This window comes from Salvelinus alpinus, chromosome 16 (genome assembly GCF_045679555.1).
Source record: "Salvelinus alpinus chromosome 16, SLU_Salpinus.1, whole genome shotgun sequence".
NCBI lineage: Eukaryota > Metazoa > Chordata > Actinopteri > Salmoniformes > Salmonidae > Salvelinus > Salvelinus alpinus.
Genome location: NC_092101.1, coordinates 17,125,202 through 17,141,882, shown reverse-complemented (window position 1 = coordinate 17,141,882; position 16,681 = coordinate 17,125,202). Strand labels below are relative to the sequence as shown.

The 16,681-nt window shown below is 41.5% G+C and overlaps 1 protein-coding gene across 1 annotated transcript in view; it reads right to left on the bottom strand.

Annotated features, from left to right (window-relative positions):
* Positions 1-647: 647 nt before the first annotated feature.
* The window catches only part of LOC139541003 (potassium/sodium hyperpolarization-activated cyclic nucleotide-gated channel 2-like), a 76,217-nt gene continuing 60,183 nt past the window's right edge, over positions 648-16,681 (bottom strand). The window contains exon 8 of the mRNA XM_071345147.1: positions 648-7,273. Coding sequence (XP_071201248.1) covers positions 6,309-7,273 — 965 coding nt within the window. The 3' untranslated portion in view covers positions 648-6,308. The remainder of the gene's footprint in view (positions 7,274-16,681) is intronic.

Below are 16,681 nucleotides of genomic sequence, written 5' to 3'. Positions count from 1 at the left end.
CACCTCATCACTGATGCAGCGAACCTAGCTATTGTCACTGTCTGCTCAGTGATGGAGCAGTGTTTGTGTGTGTGTGTGCGTGCTTGTGTGTGTGCGTGTGCACACCGTGTGAGACGTCATTGCATTGAGCAAATTAACCTTGGAAGAATAACAATAAGGTAATGTATTGACAACAATGTCAATTTTTCCCTGTGTACAATTACAATTTAATCAAGAACAGTCAAGAGGATGTTCCATCATTACAGACATTGGCAATGAATGTCAAGGGTCATGACCACTTAGTCATATTGATGCAGCAAGTGTCACTAATGGAGGAAAAAGCAACCTTATGAGTGAATGCTTTATTGCACAGTAAATCGTGTATTTCAAAGGTGATGGAAAAGTCAATCAAAAGGTTGAGTGCAGCGAACAGGGGAACACCAGTTGATTATATAATGATATAAGGATATGTATAATATAATGATATATATGATTATATATATATGTATATAATGATAATATAATCCCTATTAACATTTGTTAGAAGTGCAATGTGTATTATGTAATAGCTGATCAGCAAACAACAAACATTAGTAATCCAAATGGTATTTATTAGCTTTCCTTATTACATGTATTGCAGTTAGATATACTGTACATCACAACTGGATTAATTTGCATTTGGGGACCTTTTGTTTTACAGCCACAGAGACAATTAACTAGATGTAGTATGTGGAAACTAGGTATGCTAGACACTAGGTATATACAGTACATGTGTTATGGGGATCCCTTTTCAAGAGAGATGAGACATGTACTGTTCTTTAAAAGAACCAGCTCCCAATTCTGATTAGCATGTGTACCTTTGTTTCTGTTGCTCTGACTAGCTGTAAGTATATATATTTTTTCTTCATGGCGAGCCTGGGTTTCCAACCAGCTCTGAAAAGAGACCATCAGCTGTTAAGTCAATTGAGTAATGTAGTTTAGGAGCAATGTTTGGCAATAACAGCTGACTCTGCCACTTTGTGCTCAAAGCAGCATTTGTATGGAGTCACCTCCCTCCAATCTCAATGTCCACACGCACTCAAAGACACACTCAAATTGAATCATATAGTCTGTGACGCAGCTAAAAAATTACAGGTCAAATGGGGTCAGCATAGAAAGGAACAAAAACAAAGACCATATTGTGCAGCATACTGTACATGTGCTCACATCACATCGGTCACAACAGTGTCCGCCAATAGAGATGGAAAGCATCTCTAACAGAAAAGCCAACTGCTAGTTCCATACTGAGTATTGTTTCAGAAACTACTGTATGAGAGTAAGATGTGTAGGTTATGAGTATGAGGAACATTATACACATCTATGGCTAAAAATGTGAACTGATCAGAAGAGGGAGGGATATGAATTCACATTTTTGGGGGGGAATAACATTCATGAATATACCATCTATCTCATTGCTTACAGTTTAGGATATTGGTAATAAACCAACAGAAACGGATTTTGTTCAAATGTCAAAAGTATTTGTCCGACCACAGCAACACTTGAAATATAACATGTCAGACAAAGTTCAACTGAAAGGACTAACTGATCATTAATTTAGTTTGGTGGAGTGATTATTCCAGAGGCCCCCATCATGCAGTGTCAATGGGATTTTTGTTAAAGTTTAAGTTTGAATCTCAAGTTAGGATTAGGCACTACGATGTTTGTGGAATTTCTGGACCCAGTCTCTTCTATGTGAAGAGGACAGGATGTCTGTCTGATGAGTTAATAACTCCTCTAAAATGTGAGTTTGACGACTGGGCCAAGCTTTCTGGTAGACTACAAAGCCTGTGAAATGTCAGCTCACGTAACAGTCACCCCAAACGCTCTCTCTCCACCATGACTGGCCACTTCAAAATGACCTCTCTCCCCATCACAGCTATTTGAATATTTTATTTGCGAGGTTGATTAGTATTAAATTGTCGCCCTTCTCTAATCCATGTTCTGTCTGATTTATCTCCCAGCTTTACATGCTATGTCTCCACAATGACCTGCCCGGCAACACAAAAAAAAAACAGCCATCAGTGTCTCCCTAAATGAACTCACTGAGCTGAAGCCATTTCTAAAACTGCAACAGTTTCTGTAAAGTACACTATATTTGGACAGGGGGAAAGAAATATGGGGGGCTAATAAAGCATTTGGAAAACACAGATGCTGCGGAATGTGACAAACGCAGATGCCTAACTTGGCCCAGGGGTGTTCTGTGTTTTTCTGTAAAAAGCTCAGGCGCATTATTTATTTACAGAAAAATTGCTCTTCTCTGACAGTGTGAGAAGAAAGGGTTACACCAGTGTCAGGATTCAAGGCTAAATTGATAATTGGTTTGAGGATACTTCAGGAAAAGTGGTCAGGAACGTTTGCAGAGCTGAGAGACAACAATGCCCTGAAGATAGTGTTGATAGATATTTCATGTAATTGTATTGAACTGGAAAAATCAAATGAGCAAATAAACACTTCATTCAAATTCTAGAGTTCCTAGAGTTCCTGTTGTGGATAGAGATGAATAAACCAGTACCACACGTTTCCTTGTTTCAGTTCCTCTGAATAGAACAAAACATGTACTAATTGTTATAGAATATGACCTATACAGTACGTACAGTTAATGTAAGGGTTTAAAACGTTATTTCAGTCTCTTTCTGGAAATGTAAACCAAAACATCAAGGACTCTTTCTTATACTGCTTGTTATTGCTTCATATATTTATTCAAGTTACAGTTTAAATCACAATTTGGCCAGGAAACATCCCAAGAAAAATTCTGGGTAAAGGCTAAACACATGACTACAAATGTAGCTATTGGAGAGGATAACTGTCATTCTACCCTGACAAAATGAACATGCTTCAGATTGGATTGTAAACTAAACACAAATACAGTATAAACGCAACATGGAACAATTTCTAAGATTTTAATGAGTTACAGTTCATATAAGGAAATCAGTCAATTGAAATGAATAAATTAGGCCCTAATCTATGGATTTCACATGCCTAGGAATATTGACATCAGCAAACTGCTTTCCCACACGACGCCATACACGTGGTCTGCGGTTATGAGGCCGGTTGGACGTACTGCCAAATTCTCTAAAACGACGTTGGAGGCGGCTTATGGTAGAGAAATTAACATTCAGTTCTCTGGCAACAGTGGACATTCCTGCAGTCAATATGCTAATTGCACACTCCCTCAAAAATGGAGACATCTGTGGCATTGTGTTGTGTGACAAAACTTCACATTTTAGAGTGGCCTTTTATTGTCCCCAGCACAAGGTCCACCTATATAATGATCTTGCTGTTTAATCAGCTTCTTGATATGCCACACCTGTCAGGTGGATGGATTATCTTGGTAAAAGAGAAATGCTCACTAACAGGGATGTAAATAAATTTGTGCACAACATTTGAGAGAAATAAGCTTTTTGTGCGTATGGAACATTTCTGTGATCTTTTATTTCAGCTCATGAAACATGGGACCAACACTTAACATGTTGCGTTTATATTTTTATTCAGTGTATATGGACTGCATGAAATATTCCCACCATTTACCATCTTAAGTGTGTCATGTACAGTAGATATAAGAACTTCCAAACGCTTCCCATAAACAAATCTTAAGCAATTCAAAAACATTGACATTTTATTACAATTTTGGCTTTTCATCTACACTGTATTGTATGGTATTTATTACATGTTTGTTAAATGTCCTAATTTATTGCTAGACAAATAGTCTCAAAACCTGCTCAGCAATCTAAAAGGAATTCGGCCATTAAAACCACCTTCAAACACATGAAAGTTCCCAAAGAAGTTTCATTGGGCATAATTTCCAGCAACAAATCCCTTCCAAACCCACAACCTTGGCGCCACCGACAAGGTGGATGATACAGTAAAACTTATGATGAAACACAATGGAAAGTAATAACAGTCCAAAATAAATGGGGCCTGAGGGGATCCAATCTTCTCTCTCATTACATAGTAATGGTGGTGGTGGGGAGGGTTATTGAGCAGCAGATGAATTGGATATCAGCGCTTGGAAAGCCTCTTCCACTAATACTTTTGGACACTAATCAGTGGAGGCCGGTACACACATTCAGTGGCATTACTTATGGTAGGAGACACATCATTGAAATGCACCCTCCAAAATGTCTGCTCTGTCCTTGCTGCAGATTAGAATAGAATGGGAGTCATTTAGATTTCAGCATTCCAGAAGCATTATGTAATTTATGCACACAAAATCTACCTCAATTTGATGCAATATTACTGTTAGAATTAGAGAGGAAAGGAAAAAGAAAATGGATTTGTTTTAAATAATCTAAAAAGTCTAAAAAATCTTTAAAAAAGTATTGTAATGGATGGGACAATGCAGATGAGATGAAAAGTTCAACGTATTCATTAAATGGTGTAATGTGTGGATCTGACCAGCGTGCATCAGTCTCTGTACAGTATAAGAATACATATTAGCGTAATCAATTACACTGCACAGTGCCTTCAGAACATCAGTCAGACTATTATCTTGGATATGTTTAAAAATATAAAACTATGATCTGTCTATACTAAACTTCAGCTATGCAAAAAACCTGATACGCATTTCCATCAGGGTTGAATGAGATACAGTATGTTGATATATTCATGTGATTCATAACCAAATCAACATGCATATGCATCGTTCAATGGGGATGGATGACTTGGTTTAAACACTATATACACAAAAGTATGTGGACACCCCATCAAATGAGTGGTTTTGGATATTTAAGCCACACCCGTTGCTGACAGGTGTATAAAATTGAGCACACAGCCATGCAATCTCCATCGACAAACGTTGGCAGTAGAATGGCCTTACCGAAGAGCTTTCAACGTGGCACCGTCATAGGATGCCACCTTTCCAGCAAGTCAGTTCGTCAAATGTCTGCCCTGCTAGAGCTGCCCCAGTCAACTGTAAGTGCTGTTATTGTGAAGTGGAAATGTCTAGGAGCAACAACAGCTCAGCCCAAAGTGGTAGGCCACACAAGCTCACAGAATGGGACTGCCTAGAGCGTAAAAATTGTCTGTCCACGGTTGCAACAGTCACTGCCGAGTTCCAAACTGCTTCTGGAAGCAAAGTCAGCACAATAATTGTTCATCAGGAGATTCAGGAAATGGATTTCAATAGCCGAGCAGCCGCACACAAACCTAAGATCACCATGCACAATGCCAAGCGCAGGCTGGAGTGGTTTAAAGCTCGCTGCCATTGGATACTGGAGCAGTTGAAACGCCCTGACCTCAACCCCATCGAACACCTTTGGGATGAATTGGAACGCCGACTGCGAGCCAGGAGAGTGGAGGTTGTTATAGCAGCAAAGGGGGGACCAACTCCATATTAATGCCCATGATTTTCTAATGAGATGTGGTCGACGAGTATGTGTCCACATACTTTTGGTCAGGTAATGTATATCACTTGCACCCTAGCTGTATTCTGGCCAAGACAGAATGAAATGTAGGCTGTAGACTCCAAGAAAAATACTGAAATTATACCTACACTGTCATCTGCAAATACAATTTGAGAAAGGGGGAAGATATATTTTATAGATATGAATTCCTTATGGAGAGAGAGACACACACACACACACACACACAAAGGATATGGCGTAAAATGTTGAAATCAAGGCAGTGAAATGATCTATCCACTCGTTTTTTTTCAGAAATATATTATTCATCCCATTAATACAATGCAACATTTTGTTTAAGCCCAACCTGTAAAAAAAAAAAAAATGCAATAATTTAAGACATGGTCTAAAAAAAAACATTTTCTTGTTTTCTGAAACAATATTACAGTGACATGAGTAGAACTTTTGTTAAAACCAGTCCGTAGAGAAAAGAGGAAATCCCAGAACAACTTCTGCAAAGCGTTGTTGTCATCGTTGTCATCTGAAGCAGGTTCCTGATTTTCTTCTTGTCCCTGCCAGTTTGTATTGTTCGACTATATAGATAATGGGTGAGAGATGCGTGCTATTTATGTTGAATATGGTTACAGTAAAGAGAGTAAATAAAGGAGAGATGTGGGGAGAAGGTGCTACTACCACGTACGGCCGGTATCTACTATCTATGTCTGTGGGTGGAGTAGAAACATCCCACCTCTGATAATAACTATATTGTTAGTCATACATTGTCTTTCAGCTACGGTCTCCCGCTCCCTCTCCAAGGTCCCACAGCATACATTCTTATAGTCATATTCAGAACCACGTGACAGGGAGAGGGGAGATTATTGGGTAGAAGGACGAAACCTTCCACAGTTCCCACAACCAAAAACCCCTGGCTCTGCAGAAATCTAATAATGGTCACAAATTGGAAGATAGCCTCGATCTGACATGGTCTGTCTCAGGGTGGCTGGCTTTGGAGTCCTTTTTGGGTAAACCTGAGTCCGGCAGGGCTGGCGCCAAGCCTGCTCCCATGCCCACTCCCATACCCGCACCCATGCCTGTCCCCAGCGATGTCAGAGTCCCCGGGAGGGAGGCTAGAGGAAACGCCCCCACAGACATCTGGTGGGGCAGCACCATCCTATGTGTCACAGCGCTCCTGAGCCCCACAGAGCCCGGGGGGGTCTGAGGTGGCCCAATGGAGGTTGAGGAAACACGGTTGGACTGTGGTGGGCTCGGGGCCACGGGTTGAGCCCCTCCCTGGGGCAGAGAGGGCTGAGAGGCAGACAGTGCCCTGGCGTCCTGACTCAGACTGCCCATGTGCAGAGAGCGGGTGCTGTTATGGGTGTTGGGCCGGTGTGGGGGGCTGGGCACGATCTGCTGGACCAGGGAGAGCTGGGAGCCAGAAGAGGGGCCGTACTGGAATGTCCGTCCCCCAGCAGCTAGGGGGCTCTGGATGGGGGGGCTGGAGAGGGCGGAGGCGAAGGCACCACCGCCGTGTAGCTGGGGCTGCATGGTCTGCTCAGTCTGGGGAGGAGGGGAGGCTGACATGCTTTGCATCACCTGGAACCTCCGTACCATCCGGGGTGACTGCAGGGCCCCGGCCCCTATCAGAGGGCCTGCCATGGGGGGACAGAAGCTCATAGCCACAGCCTGCTGGAGGGTGGCGATGGCTGAGCTCTGAGGTGGGGCTGGAGGAGCGAAGATGCCCCCGTGCGTGGGGGGGTTGGACATGGACATGGCACGAGGCCTCTGCATGTCCACCTGCTGCACCATCTCACGGTCATATTTCACAATCTCTTGGATAATTTCATTCTCTCGGTTGTTGAAGACACCCGAGTTGAGGTCATGCTGAACCTTGTGCATTAGGATTGAGTTCTTCTTCCCTGAGGACGGAAAATAGAAGAGGAGAGATGAGACTCTGTTACCTGAGCAGACACAGTTCCACTGTAGAATCAGCACAATCAATACATTATACAAAGTAATAAACAGCCAAATGGTCCAATGAATACTCCTAACAGTGCTCTACAGTAATAGCATTCTCCCCCCTGATTAGTTGGTATTAGAGAAGTTGCTGGCATAGCAGAACAGAGTATGGGGCAGCTGGAAGGAGTTAACCTGATCAGGACAGACATGTATTCATATCTCCCTTCAGTCTGCCTATCTGGAGGCTGTCTGTAATGGCTAAGGTGCATAAAGATAGAGGAATTCAGATATGACGCCATTGTTCTTGCACTATCCACAGACTTTTTAACCTGCGGCGCGCAACATGGTTCAATGTGTAAATCAGCACAATCTACTTTTTGTTTTTTTTAATTTCCGCCATCTTGGAGCTAAAATTGGGATCATGTATACTGTGCTAATGCCAATACAAAAAAAGAGTAATGGACAGCATTGTACAATACAGCAAACTTAGCAAATTAGGCGTTTGTGGTAAGTACATGGGGGCCGCCATCTTTATGCACCTTCGCTATTGAATTCACTGACAGTAATTTTGCACTGAGAAGGGAAGATACGCTCGAGCCTCCGTATGTGTCAATGGGCTCATTGTAGATGTTTTAACTTGTGTGTGTTTGTGTACTAGAGCTGGAAAAAAAGTCATATTGTGATCAATTGAATTCTTGACCCAATTTGCTCGATAACAATAAATAAATGTCAAAGGTTTGGACACACATTCAAGGGCTTTTCTGTATTTTTACTATGTTCTACATTGTAGAATAATAGTGAAGACATCAAAACTATGAAATAACACATATGGAATCATGTAGTAACCAAAAAAGTGTGAAACAAATCAAAATATATTTTAAATTTGAGATCCTTCAAAGTAGCCACCCTTTGCCTTGATGACAACTTTGCACACTCTTGTCATTCTCTCAACCAGCTTCATGAGGAACGCTTTTCCAACAGTCTTGAAGGAGTTCCCATATACAGTTGAAATCAGAAGTTTACATACACTTAGGTTGGAGTCATTAAAACTTGTTTTTCAACAACTCCACAAATTTCTTGTTAACAAACTATAGTTTTGGCAGGTCGGTTAGGACATCTACTTTGTGCATGACACAAGTAATTTTTCCAACAATTGTTTACAGACAGATTATTTCACTTATAATTCATTGTATCACAATTCCAGTGGGTCAGAAGTCTACATACACTAGGTTGACTGTGCCTTTAAACAGCTTGGAAAATTCCAGAAAATTATGTCATGGCTTTAGAAACTTCTGATAGGCTAATTTACATAATTTTTGTCAATTGGATGTGTACCTGTGGATGTATTTCAAGGCCTACCTTCAAACTCAGTGCCTCTTTGCTTGAGATCATGGGAAAATCTAAAGAAATCATCCAAGACCTCAGGAAGAAACTTGTAGACCTCCACAAGTCTGGTTCATCCTTGGGAGCAATTTCCAAACGCCTGAAGGTACCATGTTCATCTGTACAAACAATAGTACGCAAGTATAAACACAATGGGACCACGGAGCCGTCATACCGCTCAGGAAGGAGACGCTGTCTCCTAGAGATGAACGTACTTTGGTGTGCAAATCAATCCCAGAACAACAGCAAAGGAACTTGTGAAGATACTGGAGGAAACAGGTACAAAAGTATCTATATCCACAGTAAAAAGAGTCCTATATCGACATAACCTGAAAGGCCGCTCAGCAAGGAAGTAGCCACTGCTCCAAAACCGCCATATAAAAAGCCAGACTACGGTTTGCAACTGCACATGGGGACAAAGATCATACTTTTTGGAGAAATGTCCTCTGGTCTGATGAAACAAAAATATAATTGTTTGGCCATAACGACAATCCTTTAGGGAGGATTTCAAGCCGAAGAACACCATCCCAACCGTGAAGGACAGGGGTGGCAGCATCATGTTGTGGGGGTGCTTTGCTGCAGGAGGGACTAGTGCACTTCACAATATAGATGGCATCATGAAGAGGGAAAATGATGTGGATATATTGAAGCAACATCTCAAGACATCAATCAGGAAGTTATAGCTTGGTCGCAAATGGGTCTTCCAAATGGACAATGACCCCAAGCATACTTCCAAAGTTGTGGCAAAATGGCTTAAGGACAACAAAGTCAAGGTATTGGAGTGGCCATCACAAAGCCCTGACCTCAATCCTATAGAACATTTGTGGGCAGAAATGAAAAACCGTGTGCGAGCAAGGAGGCCTACAAACCTGACTCAGTTACACCAGCTCTGTCAGGAGGAATGGGCCAAAATTCAACCAACTTATTGTGGGAAAATTGTGGAAGGCTACCCGAAACGTTTGACGCAAGTTAAACAATTTAACTTTTTAGGGATAGGGGGCAGAATTTTGACTTTGGATGAATAGCGTGCCCAGAGTGAACTGCCTCCTACTCTGTCCCAGATGCTAATATATGCATATTAGTATTACTATTAAATAGAAAACACTCTGAAGTTTCTAAAACTGTTTGAATGATGTCTGTGAGTATAACAGAACTCATATGGCAGGCAAAAACCTGAGAAAAAATCCAAACAGGAAGTGGGAATTCTGAGGCTGGTCAATTTTCAACTCATCGCCTATTGAAATCCCAGTGGGATATGGATCTGTTTGCACTTCCTACGGCTTCCACTAGATGTCAACAGTCTGTAGAATGTTGAATGAAGCTTCTACTGTGATGTTGAGCCGGATGGGAGCTGTGTGAGTTAGTGGTCTGGCAGAGAGCCAGGTCCTGGTTATGCGCATTCCACATGATATCGACTTGCGTTCCATTACTTCTATAGACACAAAGGAATTCTCCGGTTGGAACGTTATTGAATATTTATGATAACAACATCCTAAAGATTGATTCTATACTTGGTTTGACAAGTTTATTCGACCTGTTATATAACTTTTTGAAGTTTTCGTCCGAAATTCGCCTGGACCTGCACGAGCGTTTGGATATGTGTACTAAACGTGCTAACAAAAGTAGCTACTTGGACATAAATAATGGACATTATCGAACAAAACAACAATTGATTGTGGAACTAGGATTCCTGGGAGTGCATTCTGATGAAGATCATCAAAGGTAAGGGAATATTTATAATGTAATTTCGTATTTCTGTTGACTCCAACATGGCGGAGAAACAACATTTCTATCTGAGAGCCGTCTCAGATTATTGCATGGTTTGCTTTTTCCGTAAGTTTTTTTTTTAAATCTGACACAACGGTTGCATTAAGAACAAGTGTATCTTTTATTTTATTTTTTATTTTTTTTTTATAAAATTTTATCCCCTTTTCTCCCCAATTTTCGTGGTATCCAATCGCTAGTAATTACTATCTTGTCTCATCGCTACAACTCCCGTACGGGCTCGGGAGAGACGAAGGTCGAAAGTCATGCGTCCTCCGAAGCACAACCCAACCTAGCCGTACTGCTTCTTAACACAGCGCGCATCCAACCCGGAAGCCAGCCGCACCAATGTGTCGGAGGAAACACCGTGCACCTGGCGACCTTGGTTAGCGTGCACTGCGCCCGGCCCGCCACAGGAGTCGCTGGAGCGCGATGAGACAAGGATATCCCTACCGGCCAAACCCTCCCTAACCCGGACGACGCTAAGCCAATTGTGCGTCGCCCCACGGACCTCCCGGTCGCGGCCGGCTGCGACAGAGCCTGGGCGCGAACCCAGACTCTGGTGGCGCAGCATAGCACTGCGATGCAGTGCTCTAGACCACTGCGCCACCCGGGAGGCCCCTCAAGTGTATCTTTAATTCTATGTAAAACATGTATCTTTCATCAAAGTTTATGGTGAGTATTTCTGTTATTTTATGTGGCTCTCTGCAATTTCTCCGGATATTTTGGAGGCATTTCTGAACATGGCGCCAATGTAAACTGAGATTTTTTTATATAAATATGCACATTATCGAAACAAAACATACATGTATTGTTGAAGAACATCAAAGGTTAGTGATTAATTTTATCTCTATTTCTGCTTTTTGTGACTTCTATCTTTGGCTGGGAAAATGGCTGTGTGTTTTTTGGACTTGGCGGTGATCTAACATAATCATATGTTGTGTTTTCGCTGTAAAGCATTTTTTAAATCGGACACGATAGGTAAATTAACAAGATGTTTATCTTTCATTTGCTGTATTGGACTTGTTAATGTGTGAAAGTTCCATATTTCAAAAAAATATTTTTGAATTTCCCGCACTGCCTTTTCAGCGGAATGTTGTCGAGGGGTTCCGCTAGCGGAACGTGTGTCCTAGAAAGGTTAAAGGCAATGCTACCAAATACTAATTGAGTGTATGTTAACTTCTGACCCACTGTGAATGTGATGAAAGAAATAAAAGCTGAAATAAATCATTCTCTCTACTATTATTCTGACATTTCACATTCTTAAAATAAAGTGGTGATCCTAACTGACCTAAGACAGGGAATTTTTACTAGGATTAAATGTCAGGGATTGTGAAAAACTGAGTTTAAATGTATTTGGCTAAGGTCTATGTAAACTTCTGACTTCAACTGTATGCTGAGCACTTGTTGACTGCTTTTCCTTCACTCTGCGATCCAACTCATCCCAAACCATCTCAATTGGGTTGAGGTCGGGTGACTGTGGAAGCCAGGTCATCTGATGCAGCACTCCATCACTCTCCTTCTTGGTCAAATAGCCCTTTCACAGCCTGGAGGTGTGTTTTGAGTCACTGTCCTCTTGAAAAACCACACATTCGGAGATCATTCATTCCCCTACTCTGCGTCTCACAAAGACACGGTGGTTGGAACCAAAAATCGCACATTTGGACTCATCAGACCGAAGGACAAATTTCCACCGGTCTAATGTACATTGCTCATGTTTCTTGGCCCAAGCAAGTCTCTTCTTTTTATTGGTGTCCTTTAGTAGTGGTTTCTTTGCAGCAATTTGACCATGAAGGCCTGATTCATGCGGTCTCCTCTGAACAATTGATGTTCAGATGTGTCTGTTACTTGAACTCTGTGAAGCATTTATTTGGGATGCAATTTCTGAGGCTGGTAACTCTAATGAACTTATCCTCTTCAGCAGAGGTAACTCTGGGTCTTCCATTCCTGTGGCGGTCCTCATGAGAGACAGTTTCATTATAGCCCTTGATGGTTTTTGTGACTGCACTTGAAGAAACGTTCAAAGTCCTTGAAATCTTCCGGGTTGACTTACCTTCATGTCTTAAGGTAATGATGGACTGTCGTTTCTCTTTGCTTATTTGAGCTGCTCTTGCCATAATATGGACTTGGTCTTCTACCAAATAGGGCTATCTTCTGTATACCACCCCTACCTTGTCACAACACAACTGATTGGCTCAAACGCATTAAGAAGGAAAGAAATTCCCCAAATTAACTTTTAACAAGGCATACCTGTTAATTGAAATGCATTCCAGGTGACTACCTCATGAATCTGGTTGAGAGAATGCCAAGAGTGTGCAAAGCTGTCATCAAGGCAAAGGGTGGCTACTTTGAAGAATCTCAAATATATTTGGATTTGTTTAACACTTTTTTTGGTTACTACATGATTCCATATGTGTTATTTCATAGTTTTGATGTTTTCACTATTATTCTACAATGTAGAAAATATTCAAAATAAAGACAACCTTGAATGAGTAGGTGTGTCCAAACTTTTGACTGGTACTGTATATTTTTTTTATGCACAGTCACTTTCCGTTAGCGGACAGGACTTTAAGGTGCCAAGTAAGACATGAAAGAAGTTAGCTATTTCATCTAACATGTTCAGGGAATTAATATATATATAAATATATACATTCATACATACAGTCGTGGCCAAAAGTTTTGAGAATGACACAAATATTAATTTCCACAAAGTTTGCTGCTTCAGTGTCTTTAGATATTTTTGTCAGATGTTACTATGGAATACTGAAGTATAATTACAAGCATTTCTTAAATATCAAAGGCTTTTATTGACAATTACATGAAGTTGATGCAAAGAGTCAATATTTGCAGTGTTGACCATTCTTTTTCAAGACCTCTGCAATCCGCCCTGGCATGCTGTCAATTAACTTCTGGGCCACATCATGACTGATGGCAGCCCATTCTTGCATAATCAATGCTTGGAGATTGTCAGAATTTGTGGGTTTTTGTTCTTAGGCAAAATTGTGAGTGAGCCCACTCCCTTGGCTGAGAAGCAACCCCACACATGAATGGTCTCAGGATGCTTTACTGTTGGCATGACACAGGACTGATGGTAGCGCTCACCTTGTCTTCTCCGGATAACCTTTTTCCCGGATGCCCCAAACAATCGGAAAGGGGATTCATCAGAGAAAATGACTTTACCCCAGTCCTCAGCAGTCCAATCCCTGTACCTTTTGCAGAATATCAGTCTGTCCCTGATGTTTTTCCTGGAGAGAAGTGGCTTCTTTGCTGCCCTTCTTGGCACCAGGCCATCCTCCAAAAATCTTCGCCTCACTGTGCGTGCAGAGGCACTCACACCTGCCTGCTGCCATTCCTGAGCAAGCTCTGTACTGGTGGTGCCCCGATCCCGCAGCTGAATCAACTTTAGGAGATGGTCCTGGCGCTTGCTGGACTTTCTTGGGCGCCCTGAAACCTTCTTCACAACAATTGAACCGCTCTCCTTGAAGTTCTTGATGATCCGATAAATGGTTGATTTAGGTGCAATCTTACTGGCAGCAATATCCTTGCCTGTGAAGCCCTTTTTGTGCAAAGCAATGATGACGGCACGTGTTTCCTTGCAGGAAACCATGGTTGACAGAGGAAGAACAATGATTCCAAGCACCACCCTCCTTTTGAAGCTTCCAGTCTGTTATTCGAACTCAATCAGCATGACAGACAGCCTTGTCCTCGTCAACACTCACACCTGTGTTAACAAGAGAATCACTGACATGATGTCAGCTGGTTCTTTTGTGGCAGGGCTGAAATGCAGTGGAAATGTTTTTTGGGGGATTCAGTTCATTTGTATGGCAAAGAGGGACTTTGTAATTAATTGCAATTCATCTGATCACTCTTCATAACATTCTGGAGTATATGCAAATTGCCATCATACAAACTGAGGCAGCAGACTTTGTGAAAATTAATATTTGTGTCATTCTCAAAACTTTTGGCCACGACTGTACATACATACATACAAGTACAACATGTCAAAATAGGATCTAGAATGATCAGATTCATTTGAGGCTCTTTAGAGATTAAGTTACCTGCATCTTTTTGTGCATATTGGCTTAGGCTATATACTACATAATTCAACACCTAAGGAAATGGAAGTCAAAACATATTAGCTAGATTGCCAACCCTAAATATGATATTGTTGATAGATAGCCATGTAATTGATCTAATTAATGTCCAACAAAAACGTTCCATTGGTTAGGCCTATGTAGGCACTTGATGATGTATTCACCACAAATGGTGTGCTCGGTTCCGCCAACGCATCACCTCAATTATATACTCTGTTTGTAAAGCGCTGGCATTTTCTCAATAGTTAGTGTTGAGATGTTTTTTTCATACATACAGAAAGCCGAGACTCCCCTCTCTTTAATAACAGTAACATTAGGCAAAAAGTGTTTTTCCTGCAATTACATTTTGAAATGTTGTTCGTATGCTCCCTTCACTCTGTGCACAAGGTGGGGGGAGGGATTGAGAGCGGGCAGCGAAACAGGGGCGGCAGGGCAGATACTTTACTTGCAGGAAGCAGGTTAATGCACATTACAGTTGACCAAATAATGGTTTGAATAGAACCCTAAAAAACATTGTGTAGCCTAATTACCAGTTTACGGACGTAAGCAAAATGCTTTGGTAAGAGGCGGGCAATGTCGGTGTCTGCAATTTTCAGTTAATCGTCCCAGCTATAGCATGCACCACCTGAATTGTAAACACAAGGCCCTATGACCTTTCTGTCACGGTATGTTCAGTCTGACCGATCACACACACAAACACCTGGGGTGAGGATGGGTGGTCTGTGTTTTCTCAGACATGAGGTGGATCAACATGTGCCTGTGGTATGTGCATGTGTATAGTGGTTGTGTGGGCCTGGGTTGGTGGTGGTACTGGGGGAGAAACCAATTTGCAGCTGAAATTGCCTCCTTCACGGAGCTCACGCAGGCGGCCAAGTAAGATCACAGATCCATCTCTCTCATCTCTCCAGCGTTCAAAACATTTCTAGTTGAACGCTGCATTAAGAAGAACTCCCAGGATTATTACTTCCGTCCCCTCTCAAGTTTCAGAGTTTCATCTTTACTACTCTCTGTTTTTCCCCCATCCACAGGGGATTTTCAACTTGTCCGTCTCTATCGGGCTTTTAAAAACAAATAGAGTGACACCCACATGAAAACATCAGGTGGATTTGAAACATGAGTCTGAGGGACTGGGAGAACATGGAAAATACAGTCTGACAGGGACATTAACTCTAATTCAAGCTGCATAACTAGCTAGCATGGTACAACACAGTCCAGTTGACTGCAGAGTGGTTGGCTGCTATAGGCTCCAGGGCAAAAGGGCCAAGTCTATTATGTTTCCTTAGGGTCAGGATAGAGTTCAATGAGTCTAGTCTACTGTCTCTTCCAGAGACATCTAAAGGCGCTAGAGCACTGTAGTACACACCCTGATCTGCTAAACAGAAGGCTCATAGTCTCCTGTCCTGACATTGTGTAAACTACAAGACATTTTAAACATGATTTCTTTGGATGCTTTAGGTGAAGGTGTCGGAAAAAGACTCTGCGTTCCAAAATAACTCCAAGGTTAACAGAGAATTACCATCCTCTGAATTACTGTTTAGATCTGGAGTTCATCAGCTTTCTACCCGCCAGTTACTTTTTAGTCTGGCCACTTACAATACTAAGCCTTAGATGAAGGATGCTTCTGTTGTCAGTAAATCTAGAGAATAGCTAAACAGCAGACAAATTAACCCATTCGCGTCCTTGTACAATATTTAGCACAATATCGAAACGCGCCACAAATCAAATTATGTTTGGTATGAATGCAAAACATTTGGTGTCATCATAGTTAGTACAAGTGTCTAAACAGGCCACACTGACATTCTAAGATTGTAATTTTCTATTATAATTCCATGGAAAGAGCAGGTGTTCTTAATGTTTCTTTACACTCAGTGTGTATATATATATATATATATATATATATATATATTGGTCCAGGCAATATATATATATACACACACCAACAATTCTTAAGATCTGAGAGAGAGAGATCCAGTCTCCATTGAATTTACTTATAAAGCATATATTCTAGGGTTGTGTATGTGAGAGAGAGTGTGTGGATTTCTTTAGATTTTTTTTTTGTATTTACAGAGTTTACAAAGCATTAAAAACACAGGTGAAAGCTATGATCCTTTATTGATGTCACTTGTT